We start from the raw sequence: 24,278 nt of genomic DNA, 5'->3' as shown, positions 1-24,278 counted from the left end.
AGACTCCTACAAATAAGACTTTCAGTTTAAAGGAAACATATATTGATAAGAATCCACTCACTTTTCATTTCTTGAGAATCTTTTCCTTGCAAAAACATTGGCCAAAGAGTAAGTGCCGGATGGAGTTTATTAGAAAAGGACGTTGACTTCATATTCACTCTTGGTTTCTCTAAAGAATCAAGGTTTTTACTCTCCATGGGTGATATAAAGCAAGCAAAGTTCTTTGCAACCAGATCATCATTAACACAAACCTGTACAATTTTAAACATTTCAAGAATAATAAGACAAATATAGTTAAGTGACTGTTCAGAAAATATCCCAAACTTAACCCCAAATTTCAATCTTCAGAAAAACTATTTTATAGAACATAATTTGATAGAAATTGACTTCTGCTCTGGTAATGCTGAACTAAAAACTTCTGACCAACCCTTCTGAAAAGAAAATGGGGAATAAACCATACAAAATATAAGAAACATCTTCTTGAAAGCACAGGAGAGCAACACGACTTCACCAGGCAAAGATCTGGGGGGAGTCTAAAGACAAAACACAAATCATAAAACGAAAAACTGATAAATTAGAACTTATCAAAATTTAAAAATTTGCTCTTCAAAAGACACTGTTAAGAGATGAAAGGCGGGGCTGCCCGGTGGCGCAGGCGGTTAAGTGCATGCGCTCCACTGTGGCGGCCCGGGGTTCACCGGTTCGGATCCCGGGCACACACAGACGCACCGCTTGGCAAGCCATGCTGTGACGGCGTCACATATAAAGTGGAGGAAGATGGGCACGGACGTTAGCCCAGGGCCAGTCTTCCTCAGCAAAAAAAGAGGAAGATTGGCAGATGTTAGCTCAGGGCTCATCTTCCTCACACACAAAAAAAAAGAGATGAAAGGCAATCCACAGATAGGAAGAAAAAAAAATTTTTTTTTTAATTTTTATTTCTTTATTTTTTTCCCCCAAAGCCCCAGTAGATAGTTGTATGTCATAGCCGCACAGCCTTCTAGTTGCTGTATGTGGGACGCGGCCTCAGCATGGCCGGAGAAGCGGCGCGTCGGTGCACACCTGGGATCTGAACCCGGGCCGCGAGCAGCGGAGCGCGCGCACTTAACCGCTAAGCCACGGGGCCAGCCCTGGAAAATATTTTTTAAATCATATATCTGGATGGACATGTATCCAGAATATATAAACAACTCTAAAACCTCAATAAAAAGAAAACAAAACAACCCAATTTAAAAATAGGCAAAGATCTCAATGAATACTTCATCAAAGAAGATATACGGAATACAAATAGCATATGAAAAGATACTAAACTTCGTAAGTCATTAGGGAAATGCAAATTTAAACCACAATGAGATACCACTACACACCCATGAGAATGACCATACAAGTGTTGAGGAGGACGCGGAGGAACTGGAACTCTCATACATTCTAATGGGATCACAAAATGGTCAGCCACTCTGGAAAACAATTTGGCAGTCTCTTAACACCTACGATACCATCCACAAGTTTGGCCAAGAGAAATGGTATTTACCCAAGAGAAATGAAAGCACGGGTTCACAGGAAGATTTGTACAGGAATATTCACAGCAGTTTTATTTGTATTAGCCCCCAAAATGGCCACAACTCAAATGTCCTACAACAAGTGAATGGATAAACACACTGTAGTATATACCCTGACAAAGGAAGAGTTGTAAACGAAAGAGTTGATAATGAAAGGAACAATGTGGATGTACCTTAAAATAATTTTGTTGAGTAAAAGAAGCCGAGCCAAAAACGAGAACCCCTGGGACACATCCTCGTGCTTCCTTTGGGAGCTGACAAAGGATCGCTGGCCCTATTTTTCTTTTTCTGGCAATTATGATCTCATGCACCCACCATAAGTTTTCTCTGCTAAGCATGCCTTCTGCACTTCACCACCTGAAGTAAGAGCATGTTACCATCCGCAAACAACCATGCACAGAAAGACAGACAGACTCACTCTTGAGCAGCAAGAAGCAGCAAGTCAGCAGAGAACTTGCTTAAAAGACGTTTCACAAGACTAGTCATACAGCCAACATCCTGGCATTTTTAACAAGTTGTAAAATGAGGAATGAAAAGTCACAGGGAAAATCAACAAGGACATGGGGGAACCCAAAATGCTACACAATCAGTGACAAATGACCCTTATTACAAATGACCAACATAATCACACTGAAGAGGGTAGGGAAGAAAAGAACTAACCTAGTAACTTGGAAACAGTGTCTTGGCTGCATGCTCTAAGGCTAAAGACAAATTTCTTTTCCACAGGAATGTGGGTTAGCAATCCTGAAATTACATGAATTATAGGACTGATCAAATAAGTATACTGCAGCTAACAAGAGCAGGTTTCTTGCTGTCAGAGACAAGCGAGGTAAGGAAAGGGGAGGGCAAGCACCAACCCTGTGGTGCTGGACTGGAATCAGAGGTACCAGAGCTCCTAATACACGTACGGAGGGACAGACCTAGGAACACATGTGTGGGTGTGTGCAGGGGTAGCATACACATGTATTCCTCACTGTCTGCTGAGAGGACCCACAATCAATGACACCCCAGCAGCCACGAGAACACCTAGCACCTTGATCTTGCTATCTGCACACCACTCTTCAAAAATGAATACCATTCTTCAATACAACACTTGGAGAAGTGGGTGATTCTAGAGCTGGACTGGAAAATGACCAAATTAGCCGGGAACATCTTGTGGTATCAGAAAGTAGAGAGTTTTCAACAATGACAGAACAATGATGGAAAGGACACACAAGCCACTCTGAAGAAGCTCCTAATGGCCAAATATGAGACAATTTGAGCAAAAAGAAAAAATAATAATAGTAATGGATTACATCCCCCAGAGTGAAATAAATATCCAGGAGTCCATACTCAGGTAAGTTACTGAATCAATTAATAAATGCGGGAAAAGGGGCAGTTCTTCCTTATAGTAGAATTTCAACTAAGAATGTAGAAGGTATGATGGAAATGGGCAAGCACCACAGAAATAAGTTGTGCAGGCAAGAATCACTGATGGGTATTTACACAATCTCAAAGTATCTCCCGTAAGACACTTAATTTCAAAAGGAGAAAATAGTAACTCTGTAGAGGAAACACCTGGCAGGCACCACCTGAAGCAGGTGACCCAGCTGAACATGACAAGCAATAAAACAGCTCCACAGCATGAAGCCCCACTGTGACGCACTGGGAAGGGCACAATATCACCTGTAGCATTCTTGCCAGAAATGCACAACTTCAGTCTAACCGTGAGAAAACATCAGACAAACCCAACCTGAGCGAAGTCTACAAGATAACTGGCCAATACTTTTTAGAAGCATCAAGGTCCTAAAAGACGAGGAGACTGAGGAACTCAGAGATTGGAGGAGACTAAGGAGACATGACAATCAGATGCAATGTGGGGTCCTGGATCAGATCCCAGACCAGAGAACGGAAATTAGTGGGAAAACTGGCAAAATTCAAATAAGGTCTGTAGGTTTCTTTAAACAGTATTTTATCAGTGTTAATTTTCTGGTCTTAATCACTGTGCTATTGGTCTGTATGGTTAACATGAGGGGAACCCAGGTGAAGCACTCACAAAAGTCTCTGTACTATTTTGACATCTCTTCTGTAAGGGGAAAATTATTTCAAAATAAAGTTTTTAAATGAACCCTGGTTTGGACATCCTCTGTGGGCCCGAGCAGCCCCAGATCTGCACCTCCATCCACCCCCACACAGGCGCAGAGCCATACCCTCGTGCCTCCCTTCATAAAGGCTGGCTGGCTGGCCAAACGTTAACAGCTAGTGACGCCCTCTTTCTTTCTACTTACGTTATCTGAATTCTTCACAATGAGCACATGTCACATACAAAGAGAAAACTAAATGTTGTCTAAATAAAAGAAGAAAACACAGTCCTGGCTTAACTTCTGATCAAGCCAGACCTTGAAAGATTAAGAAAATTTCTATGCTCTGTGAATAACGTTACTTTCCTTGGTGTTTATTCTTTGTTTTATTAAAATAAAAATTGTAAGTAATGATAAGGTCTTTTAAAAATACAATTCTTTCACTTACCTTTTCGTTTTTTATAGTTACATAAAGGTAAACCTCAAAAGTATCTTCTTCCACAGCACATAACTTGGCTTCCACCTGGGTAGTTGCTAAATAGCATAAACGAAAACAAGTCAGCTGATATTAAAAGTATACTTGAGACAATTATGACCATTTCTCATCTATTAATTTCTGCTAACCACTTACGATTACCCAGCGCCACAATGTCCAGCGGCTTCCTCGTGCAGGACGAGCCTTAGAGCAGAAGAGGTCGGGGTGGGGCAAGGGGGAGGAGCTGAAGTCAAGATGGAGGCTCTCCTGGCATGGGGTCAGTCATGTATCCTCTGTCCCCACCCAGAGCTCCCTCCTCCTGCCACCCTGTGACGCCTCCTCAAGGACAGTGCTTGGCCCTCTCTTCCCTTCCAGTGACTCCCAAACCCACACGTCCAGTCACAGTCTTTCATCTGAGTCCATTCTACTGTCCCAAATGCCCCATGGACTTCATCACCAAAACAGCAGCTCCACGTATGGTACCTACCAGGCAGTACGCTAAGTCCTTTATAAACGTATTTCATTTACTCTTACCACAATCCCTTGAGGTAAGTACTGTTATTGTCATTTTACAGGTGAGGAGACCAGGTCAGAGAGGGCTACACAGAGGCAGGAGGGCGGTATTCAAACCCAGACACTCTGCCTCCCGCAAATCTGTATCTCCCAGCATCCCCCAACGGGCTCACAAGGGCCCAAGCTCCAAAACCAGAGACCCTCCCAACCTTCCATTTCTCCCAGGTCAAAGCATCTGGCTGTTCCTTTACCCAGACAGTGTGGTGGGCAGCGGAGGGGAGGGGCCAGGACCCCAGAAGGTACCAGGCAGCACCCCAGGCACTTCACACCCACCGCTCCTCAGAACCCCAGGCACTTCACAATCTCTGCTCCTCAAAACCCCAGGCACTTCACACCCTCTGCTCCTCAGAACCCCAGGCACTTCACACCCTCTGCTCCTCAGAACAGCCCTAAGAGGCAGACACAGTTAGTTACCTGCTCTTGACTGTCAGCGTTAGGACAGACGCCACAAATAAGACTCTATTTTGCAGCCAACATTATAAGGAGAGCACACTAGGCAGGTGCTCTGAGACATTCCATACATCTTAAATTAGCAACAATGATTATTTACACAGTAAGTGTCCATCTACTATCCCTTGCTCACTAAAAAAAGTTAGGTTTTTCATCAATCATTGGTTCAATAAAATGCACATACATGTATTTTACAGTGCTGCAGCTTCTATGCAAACTAAGAGACAGGCATCATGTAAGGGTCCCTCTGCCAAACATCCCCTTTCTAATTTCACCTGGCAATTACTGACGTCCACATCCACTCCCACAATTCCAGAGTCACTGCCACACTTGGGATGGAAGAGGCTCCAGTAACTCATGAACACACGAGGAGGGTCTGACAGCTAGGGACTCAATCTCAAACCCCTCACCACCAGAAGGTTGAAGCAGGCTGCAGCGATCATCACGCCTTGCCTTACCTTTTAGAATGTTCTGAAAGTACTGAATAGCTGCACTGTCCCACTTCCTGGCGGGTCTGGAACAGTGAACAGATGCAACTTCATTAAATAAAAATCTGAGGCTAGTACACTAATGTCATTCTGTAAACCGTACGCAGGATGTTTCTGATATTACGTGTTGAACATATGCTGCAGGTACCAGGGAGACTGACTCTGGCTCTGCTCTGGGTGATGACCCCAGTGGCACCTGCAACAGGCTCCTCTCACTACTGCTGCCCACACCAGTGCAGAGACTCGCTGAACGGGCCCCTTCCGGGGGTTTCCTGAGTGGCCCATGCCCACCACCCCAGCATCATCTGTCCCAACACCATCGTCCCCAGGTACTTGGGACACATCTGTCTCCCCAACCAGAACAGAAGCTCTGTGGGGCAGGGATCCTGAGTGCGCAGTGCTCAGCATGGGCTAGCACAGAGCGCGGGCTCCGTACATGCTGGTTACACCCACATTCTCAGCATGGCTGTGGGAGAGCAGCCACTGTCTCATGGCAATCCTCATGCTGCTGATGCCTTTTTACTGGCTTCCATTTCATCTGTATCATCTTGCCCTTTCCTATGCTTTGGAAAGAAAATCGCAGGAAAAGCTGTAGGCAGTGGAAGATCAGGAGAAACCAATATTTGGAAGCAAGGAACAAAAATAAAATAAGAAAGGTTAGAGTAAAATGTTTTCTGCACCTCCACTGGCTTTATTTATCCACTACCATACTCCAAGGGTTGTTTTAAAGATCAAATGAGGGGCCAGCCCCAGGGCCTAGTGGTTAAGTTTGGCACACTCTGCTTTGGTGGCCTGGGTTCGGTTCCTGGGCGTGGACCTACACCACTTGTCAGCGACCGTGCTGTGGCGGCAACCCACATACAAAACAGAGGAAGACTGGCACAGATGTTAGCTCACGGCAAATCTTCCTCAGGGGAAAAAAAAAAAAAAAAAAGATCAAATTAGGTCATGTACATAAAGCACTTGTCCCAGTGCCTGCTCAGAAATATTAGTTATTTTTATTTTTACTAAGAAAGATATTAAGCACATTACTTCAAGAGAATTATAAAAGGTTTCTAAAAGGAGGCAAAAATATAAGGATAGTGGTTCTATGATCTCACTCATAAATAGAAGATAAAAACAATAACAAACACACACACAGAGATAGAGATTGGATTGGTGGTAACCAGAGGAGACGGGAAGGGAGGGGGGTGAAATGGGTGATTAGGCATGTGTGTGTGTGATGGATGGTAATTAGTCTTTGGGTGGTGAACACGATGTAATCTACACAGAAATCAAAATATAATGATGTACACGTGAAATTTATATAATGTTATAAACCAATGTTTCTACAATAAAAAATAAATAAAGACAGTGATTCTAAAACCTTGCTACACACAAAAAAATTACCTAACAAGCTTGTTTTAAAAAAACAAAATGGAGCCAGCCCTGATGGCCTAGTGGTTCAAGTTCAGTGCACTCTGCTTTGGTGGCCCTGGTTCGTTCCCATGCAAGGAACCACACCACTCATCTGTCAGTAGCCATGCTGTGGTGGCAGCTCACAGAGAAGAACCAGAAGAACTTACTACACACAACTACGTACTAGGCCTTTGGGGGGTTAAAAGGAGAAGAGAAACATTGGTAACAGATGCCAGCTTAGGGTGAATCCTCCCCTGCAAAAAAAACCTAAGCTTTAAAAAAAAAAGTAGTAGAATCCTAATAAGAAAAAGGCTCAAGAGGAAAATCAATCTAGACCATGAACAGGCAAATGGATCAACCTCTCTCACAGGAAAATCAATCAATCAGTCCGTGTGTCTGTCTGCCTGTCTCTCTCTCTCTCACACACACGCGCGCACACACACACAGAATAACCACATGGAAAGATACCCACTTTTACAAGTCAGAAAAATACAAATTAAAACAAAATACCATTTTCACCTGGCAAACAAGCAAAAATTAAAAAGCCTGATGATATTCAATGCCATATGGGAAAAGCAGTACTTTGTATACCCCAATGAGGGACTATAAATTGCTAGTCCTTTTGGAGGGAAACTTGACAAAATCTACAAAAACTGTAATACACATACTGAGACAGACATTCTAGAAGAAGTACAAACACAAAGGCACCAGGTCAAAGACTGTGATCAAAACCCAATCAGATCACTTACTTTAAGCCCTTGGCCTACACTGAGGGTCTCCCAGGCTTGGGCGTGTCCAAAGGTGGGAACGTCCCTGAGGAGCATGGTGGTCTGGGAAGGGTCTCGTGCACGGAGGGAGTGAGGAAGACAGGGAAACAGGTTGCCTCTCAGAGAGAGCTGGGCGTGGACAGGCTGGTACCCAAGCCACCCCAGGAGGGTACGCAGCTGGCTACTCTGAAAGAGGGCAGAGGAGGCGTCAGGGGTTGCTGGGCAGCCTGGTGGAGCACAGTGGCCTGGGCAGAGAGAAGCTGGCTTAGCATCTTATTAATGTGGTTTCTCAGGCCAGCCACAAGAGCGATGCATTCACCATCTCAAGGGAACTGCAGGTGATGGGGGTTGAGGGAAGTGGGGAGGGGAGGGTCTCCACAGACCCCACAAATGCATCCACAAGAGAGGCAGCTTCCAAGCTCAGAGAACACAGTGCAACATCACCAGGATGTGCCAGTTGAGCAAGCTAAGTCAGAACTGTGCTGCTTCCTATAGCTATCTTCCCCACAATGCCATGCTGCTGGAGGGGGAGGGAAGCAGGAGTAGCACGTGGGAGGATGGGGCTGCCCAGGTAGTGCTCATTCACGACAGCAAAGACCGCAGCCATACCCCCTGACACAGTGCTGCCCAGTGCAGGGACCCGTCCTGGACAAATACTGGCAATGGGGCCAAATATTAGGAAGAAGCAGCAAAGATGGAGGTTGTGTCTGTATGACGTGCGTGCGTGTGTCTGCACATGTGTGCGCACGCACATGCGTGTCTATACATCTCTACATCTATATGTTTTATATGGATTTATCTGGATTCTTATGGGAATGTTCAGTGCAAAACGGTTTGGAAACAATCTCGCTGGCTATCAAGAGAGAAATAGTCAAGTGCAGCAAGGATGCTAATTATATTCACCCAGAGAAAAGGATGACAGCAGAAGAGAGTCCACGTATTGGCAAAGAGCTTCAACACACATTCTTAAGTTATATTTGCAAATAAGATAGTACGTTCTAATTTTCATAAAAGCTCCATGCATGTGAATATGTATAAAAGCACTGAAAAAGGTCTGCAAGTTCAGAGCCTGAACAGGTCACAGAGGCCTCCCAGGAGGAAGGAAGCAGGGATGGAGAAGAATGCAATGGACTTTTTTTTTTAATGCTCCACGATTCTACGTATCCTTTCTCTTTACAGTTAATTTATTACTTTTTGTAAGTTAAAAAAAAAACACAACACTGAAAAGCACAGAGCTGGGGCTCCACTCTACAGCCCCTCAACTGCAGCCTCTGGAGATGGCGCTGCCCGGGGAATTCTGCTGCGCGGCTGGCTTTGACACACACTGACTCAGAAGACACCTCCTGAAGAACCAAGAGCCCTTTCTTATCACTTAGCACTTCTCTAGAGGAAGTGATTTCATATAAACGTCACACACTCGGTTTGAGACTTTTACCAATGACAGCACACGCTAGAAGCTGTACTTACACGATTTCAGTGCTGTCTTCGCAGAGGTCAACGTGTAATGTCACAGGTTTTGTGCAGTACAGTCTGAATTTTTTCGCTCTGTAGGGAAGCTGCATAAAAGTTTCTACTGCTACTCGGATGCTTAACAGTGAAACAGAAATGGTTCCATTATAAAGAAAAATTACATATGACATATTCTTTAAAGTACACCAATATAATTATTATACTTAACATAAAACCAGACACATAAAAACTCATTCTTTCTGTTTCTAATATAGCCATCAACAGCAGGAAGGACTTGGAGACATTTGCCCAAGGGTGCAAAAATTGGTTCTTGGGGGGTGAAAAAAATCTTACTCTTTTTATATGTAAAGCACAGAAACACATATAGTACATAAATAGATATTCAGTATATCTCTGGTGTTAAAATTCCATGGCATGGGGGTGGGAGGTATTAGAAAAATAATGTCCAATGAGGCTCCTTAGATCAAGAAACACTGGGTAATAATGAACAAGCCTGGGAAGCAAATTCTATTTAAAATTTTTAAATATCAATTTTAACGTATGACCAGAATTACCTTCAAGCTTCTGTAAATGAGCAGGTGTTTTAATAATTAAGTGTTTGTCAACTTTGCACAAAAGAGCTGAAAGGACTGAGATTTGAACAGTAAGTTGTTCAGCATTTTATTTCCATTTTTCTTCAAATGACAGACCCTTTAAACATACGATTTGGACATAAAGTGGTGGCCATGACGCCACGTGGGCAGCCCAGCCATCCTCGTCTCGGACAGTGCAGAAGGGGGCTACACTCACCGCCCCTCAAGGCCTCCTTGCACTCTACTTAGTCATATAATTCTCTTGCCCAAAACAAACTAAACTCAAAACACAAATATTAAAAGGAAATCTCCCCAAAGAGTTAAACACAATAGTTATTTATATAACAATTACAGATATAAAGGTGCAAAATCACAAGCTAGAAAGGCATCTATTTTTCCTTAAATATCTGCAAATTCCCAATGTCTGATAAACCATCTACCATGAAATTCTTCTATTCAAGATAAACCTTATTGCCACTGAAGTCTATTTGCTATTGCTCTTTTGGAAGAAGGGTCCTCAAATTTATTTATTAAACAGATATCTTCTTACTCTGGGACAGAAAACTATGAAAAAATTATCAGAAACACTAAGACTGACTTGTTGATAGTGTTTTCTAACGAACTGTGACGTGTGGTCCTGGAATCAGTGAAGGCTCCTTCTGAACTGTCTCCTCACTTTATGTGATGGTCATGTCCACACTTTGTTAAGTAGGACAATCAGGAACACACACGTGAATACACGTTCTGCTCAGTGCAACCTGAGGTTGTACCAGCAAACCGTCCCTTCTGTGGAGACAAGAAGAGTCTCTCTCTGCCTCCTGGTAGCATCTCTCTTGCAGCCAAGCCCCCTAAAGGACCTACTCCATCACCTGAACATACTGAGAGGCCAGGACGGGCGAGCACCTGCCCTTTCCAGGCAAGAAGGTGGAAGGAGGGCCGGAGCCACATGCCGAGTCTCCATTCTGACCACTTGCTCTTACATTCACTGCACGCAGAATTGGAACCTGCAAGTCTGCCCTCCTTGAAGCTAAAAAAATTCCCGTTTAAGACCTCTATCCCCTTACTCAGATAACTGACACTCTCCTTTAAACCTGACATTTATCTCCTTAAAGAGCATAAGGCAAAATAAATATGTACGTACTTTTTAGATTTCACCGGAATGTACTTGGCAAAATCCACGAGAAAACATTCTGCCAGGTAATGGTCTGCTGAAGACACAATGGACTTAATAACAGCCCTGCACCAGCACTTTAGTTCCTGACAATAAACCACACAAACCTACAAAATGAGAAGAAAACTTGAGTGTTAAAATCTCTAGTCATATAATGAGAGAACTGAAGGGCACTCCCCAAATCATCTTGGCCTACATTCTACCTTACAGAAGAGGAAGGAGATGCGAGGAGGCTGGACCTGCCCAAGGGAAATGCTGCTTGTCCGTAAAAGAGCCTTGGTAAGTAAGAACACAGAGCCCCTGAATTCTACTGCATTGTTTTTCTTACTACAATCGTTTTGACTCTTTAAGGACATTTTTATAAAGTAAAATAAGGAACATGCATCTCTTTACCCTCTTAAATCAGAAAACAAAGCTTACAAATGATTGTCATTCATTCACAGACCAACATGAAATTGTAACCCCAGCCTTGTCTTCCGCATTCTCCTTCCCGGGCCTTCTCCTGCCCTCTAACACTTGTTGACCATCTGCCTCAACGGGACGTCAGCTCTGCAGCGATGCGGATTTTCATCTGTTTTGTTTATTGCCATATTCCCAGCACCTAGAACAGTGCTTGGCATGTACTAAGTCTTCAAAAACTATTTGTTGAATGACTGAATAAATAAATTCCTGCAGCCCCCTTTTAGGGACACTACTCTGCTGAAGTGACAGCGTGTGGCATCCTGACTGTCCCACAGGACTGCCAAGCCACAGCCAACTCGACCGCAATCCACAGACAGGCAATCATATGCTGACCACAGGCTTATAAAGTGGCCCAGGGGGGAGAGCTGTGCCCAACAGGGAAGAAGTGGGCTAGTGGGGATTCCTGCCCTCGGGAACTGAAGTCAGAAAATACAGTGCAGCCATTCTGCAAGGGATGGGTTCTTGAAAGCCTCACATAATTCAACCCAAAAAACTCGAGAAATTCTGCCAAAGAATGGAGGGTACTTCTGTTTAACACTTAAATCAAAGCAACTTTGGAATGGTGTGAATAGTTAATAATTCACACAGCCAGTCGACTTTGAAATGGTGGCATACTCAGGCTTCCACTGGCCAAAAATGGGATGATTCAAGCATCAAGAACTAACTGATGAATATATTAAAAGCCATGAGTTCAATATAGTTCTTGATATTCAATATAGTACTTAAAAAATGAAGAGAGAGAAAAACATAACAAACCTCTGGACACCAAGATAGATAACTAGACACAAATCACTATGCTGAAAATTGATAAGGGAAAGGACCATGCAATTTTCTACCTTCCCAGTATGGACTGTGTTATTTCAGGACAGCCAAAAGGTCCTAACAGACGAGGGAAAGTTCTCTGCAGAAAAATTCCAGCTCATGAATGCAAAAGGAATGTGAAAATGACCATTCTGCAAGCTTAAATGAAAGAACTGATGTGGGCAGTGGAGGTCACTGAAAGGTGCAACCATCACATGGCAAGTTGACGTGCACCAGCACACGGCGGGGCTCAGGCTGCTGCCATCTGAGTCCACTGGTCAATCTTAGCATCACCAGAAGTGCTATTATCTTCCAATTCAATACAAGATGAAGCTCACAGCACCAATCATTCTTCGGGGAGAAAAAAGTGGCCCTAAATCTAATGGAAGCTTTATATTTAACTATCAGTCCACAGAAAATACAGGGGATAGAGGGAAAGTTCACCACCACCATAAAGAAGCAATCAGGCTATCCAAAATGTGGAATATTTTAAAAGGAAAATTGACTTGGTTTCCTTTCTTCAACAAGTCAATGGTATAGAAAAAAATAATAAATGTTATTAATGATGATTTTTGGTAGAAGAAGGAATTAAAATTATTTCTAATTTTCCTCATAAAGAGTTTCTAAATCTTCTCCTATCACGCTATTATAAAAATTCAAACTCTTTTGAGAAATGACTGACCTGTGGAGAGAATCAGACAATGGGCATGAGAGGTGAGGCTATAAGAAAGGAAGGAGGAGCATGATGTGGAGTAAAGAAAGTAAAGAAGCATGAGTTGGCCAAGGTCATGAGCAACCAAAAGGGAGCCATCGGCCCTAGATGGAAAAGCCTCATGTTCTCTTTGCCAAGGTCCCTAAATCCGTGATGATCTAGAATAATCCTCTGGTTCCCAGCCCCAGGAGGATGGCCTCAATGCCTGAATTTACATGACATTCCATTTCCTGCTGCCCCGCAGGAACTTTATGTGACCAGAAACCAGGCAAGGAAAGAGTTAATGAAATCTGATCCATAACTGAACATAGTCCCTCAAATGTTTTCCAGACAAGGAGAAAACTAAATGTGCTGTTTTTCAGAAGTTGACCTCATTGTTTTTGCAGATGTTGCCATCCTACAGTGCAACTTCTATGGCTGCAGCAGGACACTCCCCCCCTCCAAAGTGCTGCGGCTCCAAGTGTCCAAAAGTTACCTTGGACTTGTTACATAATGGAATGTTGCACTGAGCGTCTTATATAATGGCATTGAACTTGTTATGTAATGGTCTGCACATGTGCCCTGATTAGGCCCAGTTGTTACACAGTTGTAACATATCCTCTGCACTCTGGTCTGTAAAGGTTCTAACTGCACTAAGCTGGGGGGACAGGGGTAAGGCACTGCTTTGGGAGCTATTCCCAGTGTTCTCCACTGCTTGTGCAAGCAATAAACCTTTCTTCTTCACCCACTTCAGCTTGGTTGTGCTTTTTGGCTCCGCAGTCACCAAGAGATAAACCCACTGAGTTCAGTTACACTTATACAACCACCACCACTTTCCATGACTAGTCTGAATCTTGTGCAACCAAAAGAACCTAACACAAGGCAATGATTATACGCAATTAAAATTCTCTAAAAGCTTGTATCATATTAGTTGCCAAAATATTCTACATTTTGAGTAGCATTTCAAGACAGTTCTTAAAGCACATTCAGATACATACCTGCCCTTCTTCCAACATTAACGGTTTTATTTCTATATTTTGACACATGCCATTATAGAAGTCATTCATGGCACTATTTAGTTTTTGATAGTCAACTTCATGATCTAAAAAGGGACTACATCCTTTTATAATAACCCAGAAGCAACCTGGATCTTCAACCTGTAAAATTTTAAAAAGACAAACAAAACAATTTAAAAGTAGAATCATAAAATAATAAACCTTAGAATCACGATAACTGTTTCTAATTCAAGTGATGTAACAAATTCTTGACCAGTACCTCTATCTTAAATGGTCAGACCACAGATAAAAGACCCTCAATAGGGGCCAGCCCAGTGGCTTAGTGGTTAAGTGCACACGCTCCACTACTGGCGGCCCAGGGTTCGGATCCCGGGCGCACACCGACGCACCGCTTCTCCGGCCATGCTGAGGCCGCGTCCCACATACAGCAACTAGAATGATGTGCAACTACGACGTACAACTATCTACTGGGGCTTTGGGGGGAAAACAAAAAAAAGGAGGAGGATTGGCAATAGATGTTAGCTCAGAGCCGGTCTTCCTCAGCAAAAAGAGAAGGATTAGCAGGGATGTTAGCTCAGGGCTGATCTCCCTCACCAAAAAAAAAACACAAGACCCTCAATAGAAATGTACATGAAATCATCACATGGTACACCTTCAACTTACACAATGTTATATGTCAATATATTTCAATAAAGCTAGAAAAAAATGAAAGACTCAAATGTAAAATTTCAAACACATAACCAATAATATGCAAGTAATTTTTAATTCTGTGTTGTGACTCAAAAAGCAAACAGAGATCAATGCCCTCGATCTTCTGTATTTTGAAAACATCCATAATAAAATACAAAAGCAACATTCAGAGCAATGTGTTTAGTATTCTGTGTCTTTCTGTTCATAGTAAAAGAAAGAAATGATGGCAGATAAACCAAAACAAATACAAACTATTACCTACAGAGGAAGCCAGGAATGGGGCAGAGGGGACAGGGATAAAGTCAGACTTCTCTGAATGTATCTTGTTATCTATTAATGCTATCAGAAACCGAGATTTTCACTGTTAGAGAAAAGATAAGAATATAAAATGACAAGTTAAATCTGAATTGAAGATATTAATAGGAACTCACAATTTTTCAAATGTATTTATTACCTAACACTGCCTACTGAAAGGGCCTAAAAGCAATGACATCCCAAGATTTGGATCCTAGTATTCTAGCATTAGTATTCTATTTTTCTGAATATTTGAACATTTTTATTATAAACAGTTGGAAAAATGAACAGCTAGCCATTCTGGTTCCAGTGCTGGCAGACTAGTTTATATGGACTAACCCACCTGCAAGTAACAACGATAAACCCGGAGAAAACACAAAATAATGACTTGAAGGGCTTGAAGAGCTGCCCAAAGCAGGCAGAAACTGGAGAGGATTCAGTTCTTGAAAGGAGGACTGTCTCTGGGTGAGACCCATGTTTACACACAGCTTCCCAGAGAACACACCCCAGTCCAGGTGGTGCAGGGGGCTACAACTTAAGCAGAAAGTCACAGTGTTTGTGGCTTGAGGAACCAGAGAACAGAGCAGGGGCTGCCAGAGTTGCTGTAAATTGAGGGGAGAAATTCTAAAAGAGAACACAGAGGGCAGAACCCTGAAGTCTGCATACAAACCCCCTCAAATCCTGGGCAGACCCTGAATGGCACAGGTGAGACTCCAAGGAGGCCAGAGAAAAGCAACAGCTGCAAGGCTGACAGACATAGAGTTTTAGCTGCTGCCCACAACTGCAGAACTCTCAGCATGGAACCTCAGACCTCTGCAGGAAGAGGCTATGCAACTCGGGCATGGCTTCCAGCAGCATAAGTCCCGGGGATGCCCCAGCCCCTCTAAAACGCCCGCCTGAGAAAGCTCAAGGCTACCCGGAGAATTTACTGTTTGTTCTAGCCCACACCTGACACAGGCCCCTGACCTCCCGTTCTTAGAGCATTCACTAAAAATGGACGTGTACAGTGGTGAAGGCTTCCTGTCCCTTCGAGATGTATATGTATCTCCTCCTCCTCAGGAGTCTTTCTCAAAGACCTGAAAGCCATTCCTCTGAATCATCAGGAAGGCTGGGGCCTCCATCTCCCAGTCTCGGGGGAAGCCAGAACCCTGACTGCCACAGCTAGCAACGGCAGCTGGCCTAATCACACGGACACAGACCAACCCTTTGCCATTTTTCACTGGAGCCCCCCCCATTCTCCCTTTAAAATGCCAGGCCCCTCTGCACAAATCGCAACAGGGCTCAGCTCCTTCCGTACTGCCAGCAGTTAGTGAATGAAATGTCCTCACTGCTTTAACTCACATCTGGCTCTGTTTATCTCTGACATCCATCACAGGAAAAGGCAGTTTGGGGCAGGAGTCCCACCGAGCTGAAGAATCTTAGTAATAAGCACTTCATGCGCTCCACAGAAATGCCTGAAGTGTCACGCCTGTGTGGGGGTCAGAACTGGCCACCCCCAAAATGTGGCTCTTTGCCTTGATTATTTTTAAGGACAAAAGACTCTGGAAGAAACTGTGAACTTCCTCCTAACTGCCTAAAAGAATTTAAGATAGAAGGCCCATCCTAGGAAGGAGCTATCACCATAGATAATTCCAGGTGTGGCAGACAGGAAGGCATCCAGCAAGGGCCATTTTATCAAAAGATCTCTTTCAGGTCCCACTGTCTGTAGATGGCCCAGCAAACACTTGTTCATCAGACATTTGCTTTTCCACCTCCATGTAAATTGTCTTCCTTCCCTTTGAAGACCCAGACCACTACCCCCAACATCCTCCTTTGTCTTTAGCTGAAGGTGGTATTTAAGGTGGTAACTTCGGCCATTCTGGTGAGTTACTCGGTTTTCCTGGGTTTCTCCCCTGTATACATGTTATTAAACTTTGATTTTCTCCTGTTATTCTGTCTTATGTCAATTTAATTCTTAGACCAGCCAGAAGGCCCTAGAAGGTAGAGGAATTGTCTTCTTCCCCTACACCTGAGAAGTAAAGACCATGTTGCAGGACAAAGAGAATGTGCTCTATCAATAAGGGCAAAACCAAATAGGTGAGTGAACAGTATAGAACACGCCTCCCTAAGCGCAGACTGAGAGTCAGGGACTAAACTGCAAGTCAGCACCATTCACCATAACCACAGTATCCAGTGTAACATAACCAGCCACCAGACATGTAAAGAAATGAAAATGTGATACATGGCCAAGGAAAAAAAACAGTCAATAGAAAGTGAACCCAAGATTACCCAGATATTGAAATGAACAGGCAAGGACTTAAAAGCAGCTTTTATTACATATATATCCAAAAAATTAAGGATAAGATGCTTACAATGAGTTTGTCTTTTTAAAAAAAAGAATCTCACATAAGAAATAGAAACTATAAAAAAATAACCTTTGGAAAAAGTTAATTACAGAACTAAAAAGTGGAACATACAAAATAAAAACTTTACTAGTGGTATGCTGACCACTCCTATTCAGCACCGTATAGGAAGTCCTAGTCAGTACAATAAGACAAGAAAAAGATTGTCAGGAAGATTGGAAAAAAAGAAAGAAAACTGTCTCTATTCACAAATGAGAATATCTACACAGAAAATCCTAAAAAGTCTACAAAATATAGACTAGAACTAATAAGTGACTTTAGCAAGGTTCCAGGGTAGAAGGTCACATAAATTTAATTGTATGTCTATATTTCAGCAATGAAAATTCGAAAGTTAAATTAAAAAACCAGTACCATTTGCAACAGCACCAAAAAACAGGCATTTCTTAGGAATAAATCTAACAAAATAAGTGCAAAATTTGTATGTCAAAAAGTACAAAATATGACCAGAAACCAGGCAAGGAAAGGGTTAATGAAAATCTGACCCATAACTAAACATAGTCTGTCAAATGTTTTCCAAACAAGCAGAAAACTAAATGTGCTGTTTTCTAGAAGTTGATGTCCCCGTTTTTGCAGAGGTTGCCATCCTACAGTGAAACTTACACGGCTGCAGCAGGACCCCTGCAAACTGCTCCAGCTCTAAGAGTACAAAAGTTACCTGGGACCTGTTATGTAATGGCATGTTGCACTGAACTCATTATGCAATGCACCCTGATTAGGCCCAATTGTTACACAGTTGTAACATATCCTCTGCACTCTGGTGTATAAAGTGTCCACTGGCACTGAGCTGGGGGTGACGTGGGCACTGCTTTGGGAACTATCCCTGGTGTTCTCCATTGCTTATGCAAGCAATAAACCTTTTTTTTCTTCACCGACTTCAGCCTTGGTTGTGCTTTTAAGCTCCGCAGTCACCAAGAGATGGACCCACTGAGTTCGGTTACAAAAACACTGATGAAAGAAATCAAAGAAGAACTTTAATGTAGATACACTGTGTTTATGGATTGTTAAGATGCTGATTTTTCCCCAAATGATCTACAAATACAATTCAATTCCAGCAGGAATTGAGAAATCAACAAGCTAATTATGAAATTCTTATTGGAAAGGCAAAGGAACTAGAATAGCTCAAATAAATCTGAAGAACAACAACATAGTTGGAAGACACACATTATCTGATTTCAAGACTTACTATAAAGCTACAGTAATCAGAACACTGTGGTAACTGAAGAAAGTATAGATACATAAATCAATAGAACAGAAACAGACCCACACATACATGGTTAATTGATTTTCAATAAAGGCACAAGGCAATTCAATGGAGAAAACTTAGTTTTTTCAACAAATGATGCCATAACAATTAGATATCCATATGCAAAAAAAATGAACTTTGATCCACTCCTTGTACCTTATACAAAAATTAACTGAGACGGATCATAAACTATAAAATTTCTTTACAACGGATACCACAGAAATACAAGAGATTATAAAAGAATACTATGAAAAACTATATGCCAACAAATTGGACAATCTAGAAGAAATGGATAAATTCTTAGACTCATACAACCTCCCAAAACTGAATCAAGAAGAAACAGAGAATCTGAATAGACCAATCACAAGTCAAGAGATTGAAACAATAATCAAAAACCTCCCAAAAAACAAAAGTCCAGGACCAGATGGCTTCTCTGGAGAATTTTACCAAACATTCAAAGAAGATTTAATACTTATCCTTCTCAAACTATTCCAAAAAATAAAGGAAGATGGAACACTTTCCAACACATTCTCTGAGGCCAATATTACCCTGACACCAAAGCCGGACAAGGACAATGCAAAGAAGGAAAATTAGAGGCCAATGTTGCTGATGAACATAGATGCAAGAATCCTCAACAAAATACTGGCAAACCGAATACAACAATACATTAAAAAGATCATACACCATGATCAAGTGGGATTTATACCAGGGACACAGGGATGGTTCAACATCTGCAAATCAATGTGATACACTACATTAACAAAATGAAGAATAAAAATGACATGATCATCCAATAGACACAGAGAAAGCATGTGACAAGATTCAACATCCATTTATGATAAAAACTCTCAACAAAATGGGTAGAGAAGAAAAGTACCTCAACATAATAAAGGCCATATATGAAAAACCCACAGCCAAAATCATACTCACTGGGGAAAAACTGAAAGCCATTCCTCCGAAAACAGGAACAAGACAAGGGTGTCCACTCTCACCACTCCTATTCAACAAGGTACTGGAGGTTTTGGCCAGAGCAATTAGGCAAGAAAAAGGAATAAAAGGAATCCAAATAGGCAATGCAGAAATGAAACCCTCGCTGTTTGCACACCACATGATTTTGTATATAGAAAGCCCTAAAGAATCCATTGGAAAACTATTAGAAATAATCAACAACTACAGCAAAGTTGCAGAGCACAAAATCAACTTACAAAAATCAGTTGCATTTCTATACTCTAATGATAATAACGAACTAACAGAAAGAGAACTCAAGAAGACAATCCCATTTACAATTGCAAGAAAAAGAATAAAAGATTCTTATTTTATTTAACCAAGGAGGTGAAAGACCTATACAATGAAAACTATAAGACATTGTTCAAAGAAATTGATGATGACATAAAGAAATGGAAAGATATCCCATGCACATGGATTGTAAGAACATAGTTAAAATGTCCATACTACCTAAAGCAATCTACAGATGCAACGCCATCTCAATCAGAATCCCAATGACATTCTTCATGGAAACAGAACAAAGAATACTAAAATTCATATACGGCAACAAAAGACCCTGAATAGTTAAAGGAATCCTGAGAAAAAAGAACAACACTGGAGGTATCACAATCCCTGACTTCAAAATATACTACAAAGCTATAATAATTAAAACAGCATGGTACTGGTACAAAAACAGACACACAGACCAATGGAACAGAACTGAAAGGCCAGAAATAAAACCACACATCTATGGACAGCTAATCTTCGACAAAGGAGCTAAGAACATACAATGGAGAAAGGAAAGTCTCTTCAATAAATGGTGCTCAGAAAACTGGACAGCCACGTGCAAAAGAATGAAAGTAGACCATTTTCTTCCACCATACACAAAAATTAACTCATAATGGATCAAAGACTTGAAGGTAAAACCTGAAACTATAAAACTCCTGAAAGAAAACATAGGCAGTACACTCTTTGACATCGGTCATAAAGAGATCTTTTCAAATTCCATGTCTACTCGGACAAGGCAAACAAAAGAAAAAATAAACAAGTGGGACTTCATCAGACTAAAGAGCTCCTGCAAGGCAAATGAAACCAGGATCAAAATGAAAAGACAACCCACCATCTCAGAGAAAATATTTGCAAAATCATACATCCGACAAGGGGTTAATCTCCATAATACACAAAGAACTCACACAACTGAACAACAAAAAAACAAATAACCCGATCAAAAAATGGGCCAAGGATATGAACAGATGTTTTTCCAAGGAAGATATACAAATGGCCAACAGGCACATGAAAAGATGTTCAACATCACTAATCATCAGGGAAATGCAAACCAAAACCACTCTAGGATATCACCTTACACCCGTTAGAACGGCTATAATCACCAAGACAAAAAATAACAAATGTTGGAGAGGTTGTGGAGAAACGGGAACCCTAATTCACTGCTAGTGGGGATGCAAACTGGTGCAGCCTCTATGGAAAACAGTATGGAGATTCCTCAAAAAATAAAAATAGAAATACCTATGATCCAGCTATCCCACTACTGGGTATTTATCCAATGAACCTGAAATCAACAATCCAGAGGCTTATGCACCCCTATGTTCATTGCAGCATTATTTACTCTAATCAGGAAGTGGAAGCAACCCAAGTGTCCCTTGACTGGTGAGTGGATAAAGAAGATGTGATATACCGATACACAATGGAATACTACTCAGCCATAAAAAAGACAAAATCATCCCATTTGCAACATCGATGGACCTGGAGGGTATTATGTTAAGTGAAATAAGCCAGACAGAGAAAGACGAACACTGCATGATTTCACTCATATGTGGACGATAAACTAACACACAGACCAAGAGAACAGTTTGGTGGTTACCAGGGGGAAGCGGGTTGGGCGATGGGCACAAGGGGTGAAGGAACGCATTTATATGGTGACTGACAATACCGTACAACTAAAATTTCACAATGTTATAAACTATTATGATATCAATGAAAAAAAAGTGAAAAATTTTTTAAAGTTTTTAAAAAACTATAAAATTTCTAAAAGAACACACAGAAAGAAATCCTTGTGGCTGTGGATTAGGGAAAGATTTATTAGATATAACACCAAAAGTATAATTTGTATAAGCAAAAATTGATAAATTAGACTTATTCCAAATTAAAAACTTCTGCTCTTTGAAAGACATTTTTAAGAGAAAGAAAACATAAGCCACAAACTGGGAGAAAATATTTGCAAATCACATACCGAACAAAGAACTTTAACCAGAATATATAAAGAATTCTAAAAATAATAAGAAAACAAAACAGACACTTGATCAAAAAAGATGGAAGGATGGCAAACAGGTACATGAAAAGATGATTAACACCCCATTTGTCGTTAGGGAAATGCCAATTAAAACCACAATGAGACACCATTAAACACCTACTAGAATGGCTAATATATATAACGCTGACAATATTAAGTGCTGGTGAGGATGCAGAGCAACTAGAACTCTCACACACTGCCAATGGGAATGCAAAACGGGACACTTACTTTGGAAAAGTTTCTCATAAAGTTAAATATACAGATAACCCAAGCCTAGTTATTTACCCATGAAATGAAAACTTGTGTTCATGCAAAAACCTGTATGCAAAGTTTACAGCAGCTTTATTTATAATCTCCCAGAACTGGAAACAACTCAAATGGCCTTCAGCTGGTGATTGTACAAACAAATTGTCACATATCTATACAATGGAATACTACTTAGCAATAAAAAGGAAGACACTACTGGGGCCGGCCCGGTGGCGCAAGCGGTTAAGTGCGCACGCTCCGCTGCGGCAGCCCGGGGTTCGCTGGTTCGGATCCCGGGCGCACACCGACACACTGCTTGGTAAGCCATGCTGTGGCGGCGTCCCATATAAAGTGGAGGAAGATAGGCACCGATGTTAGCCCAGGGCCGTCTTCCTCAGCAAAAAAGGAGGAGGATTGACGGATGTTAGCTCAGGGCTGATCTCCTCACAAAAAAAAAAAAAAAAGGAAGACACTACTGATATACACAACAAGATAAATTAGTCTCAAATACATTATATTAAGTGAAAGAAGCCAGACTCAAAGGCTACATACTACTTAATGATTCCATATGCACAATTCCATTTTTATGACACTCTGGAAAAGGCAAAACTAATAGGGACAAAAAGAGATCAGTGGTTGCCAAGTACTAGGGATGGGGGAAAGAAATGACTACAAAGGAGCACAAGGTAATTTGGGGGGATGATGGAACTGTTTTGTATTTTAATTGTGGTGGTGATTACATGATTGTATGCATTTTTCAAAATATCACAGAATTCTCATTAAAAATAATAAATTTTACTATACATAAATTATACCTCAATTTACAAAATAGTTTACAGGTAAAAGAAAAAAGATGTAAAGCAAATATGGCAAAATGTTAAGATGTAACAAAGCTAGGTGGTGAATGTCCAGGTGTTTATGATCATATTTTCTATACTTTTTTGTATGTCGAGAATATTTCCTAATTTAAAAATCTAACTTTTTATTATCTTTAATCAAAAGTAATGATATTTTAAAAAAGCTTGTCCTCTGATGTGACATCATCTATGCAGTATTTTTACTAAACCTAAACACATCATTAGGAAACAGACGGACAAATCCAAATTGAGGGATATTTTGCAAAGCAACTGCCCTTGCTCTACATAAATGTCAATGACAACAAAGATATAAGAAAGCCAGGCAACTGACTTAAATTTTAGGAGACTAAAAACGCCATGACAACTAAATACAACACATAATCTTTAATTGGATCCTGGATCAGAGACAACAAGTTACAGAAGACATAATTGGAACAACTGGATAAATTTGTGTACAGACTATATATGAGGCAATAGTACTGGATCAATGTCAAATTTCTCAAGTGTGATAATTACATTGTGGTTATGTATGAGAAAAGTCTTTGTTCTTGGGAAATACCTGAGTAACTCGAGTTCTCAACTAGTTCTCAGATGGTTCAGCAAAAAACAAAATTTTATATATGTACATTTACAAACAAATACGTAAATGTGACCAAATGTTATCAATTGTTGAGTCTAGGTGTTGGGTATATGATTATTCTCAACATTGTTTTTTAACTTGTTTTTATGTTTGAAAATCTTCAAAAATATTGAGTTGGGGAAAAATGTTTAAAAAAAATTTTTTTAAGGTACCATAGACCCTTTGAAGTTGCTAGAATGTTTCATTATTTAAAAATCTGCTTCTAAAACCTAGCACAGACAGGCTGGGCTCAGTTTTACCAGCCAGGAGAACAAATGGTTCACAGTTGCAGTTTCTTCCACGTGCTTTATCCGGAGGGGATGGGCTCACACCTCCTCCCGCCTCCACCTCCTGCACCAAGCACCGGCCTGTGGCCCCCACGGGTGCTATAAAGCTATGCCGCTCACATTGCAGTCATTAGCCTCACACATTTCTTTTCTTTTTTCTGCATGTCTATTTTATTTCCATTAAAAAAATATTCTCTATATAACATTTTGGTCCACTTTCTTCTCCTTTAGCTCTACCATTCAAACTTGAATACTTAAGTTTTACTCAAGTAAAAGCAGATTCATATATCTGGCGTGATAACTAAATACTTTACATCATTAAATTAATTGGATTTAATTGAAAATATTTCTCAGGAACAGTAACTCATCTTTCCTACATGTTATTTCCCTTTACTTTT

The 24,278-nt window shown here is 41.2% G+C and overlaps 1 protein-coding gene across 2 annotated transcripts in view; it reads right to left on the bottom strand.

Annotated features, from left to right (window-relative positions):
- The window catches only part of TDRD12 (tudor domain containing 12), a 108,695-nt gene that overhangs the window by 67,027 nt on the left and 17,390 nt on the right, over positions 1-24,278 (bottom strand). The window contains exons 2-8 of one of the 2 annotated variants that reach the window (XM_058529074.1): positions 13,933-14,091; positions 10,951-11,087; positions 9,235-9,354; positions 5,573-5,628; positions 4,248-4,295; positions 4,065-4,150; positions 62-251 (exon numbers count right to left, since the gene is read on the bottom strand). In XM_058529074.1, coding sequence (XP_058385057.1) covers positions 62-251; positions 4,065-4,150; positions 4,248-4,295; positions 5,573-5,628; positions 9,235-9,354; positions 10,951-11,087; positions 13,933-14,091 — 796 coding nt within the window. The remainder of the gene's footprint in view (positions 1-61; positions 252-4,064; positions 4,151-4,247; positions 4,296-5,572; positions 5,629-9,234; positions 9,355-10,950; positions 11,088-13,932; positions 14,092-24,278) is intronic. The other variant, XM_058529075.1, reaches the window with a different exon arrangement.

Source organism: Diceros bicornis, chromosome 34 (assembly GCF_020826845.1).
Source record: "Diceros bicornis minor isolate mBicDic1 chromosome 34, mDicBic1.mat.cur, whole genome shotgun sequence".
In the NCBI taxonomy this organism is placed as follows: domain Eukaryota; kingdom Metazoa; phylum Chordata; class Mammalia; order Perissodactyla; family Rhinocerotidae; genus Diceros; species Diceros bicornis.
This window is presented reverse-complemented; position numbering and strand designations above follow the sequence as displayed.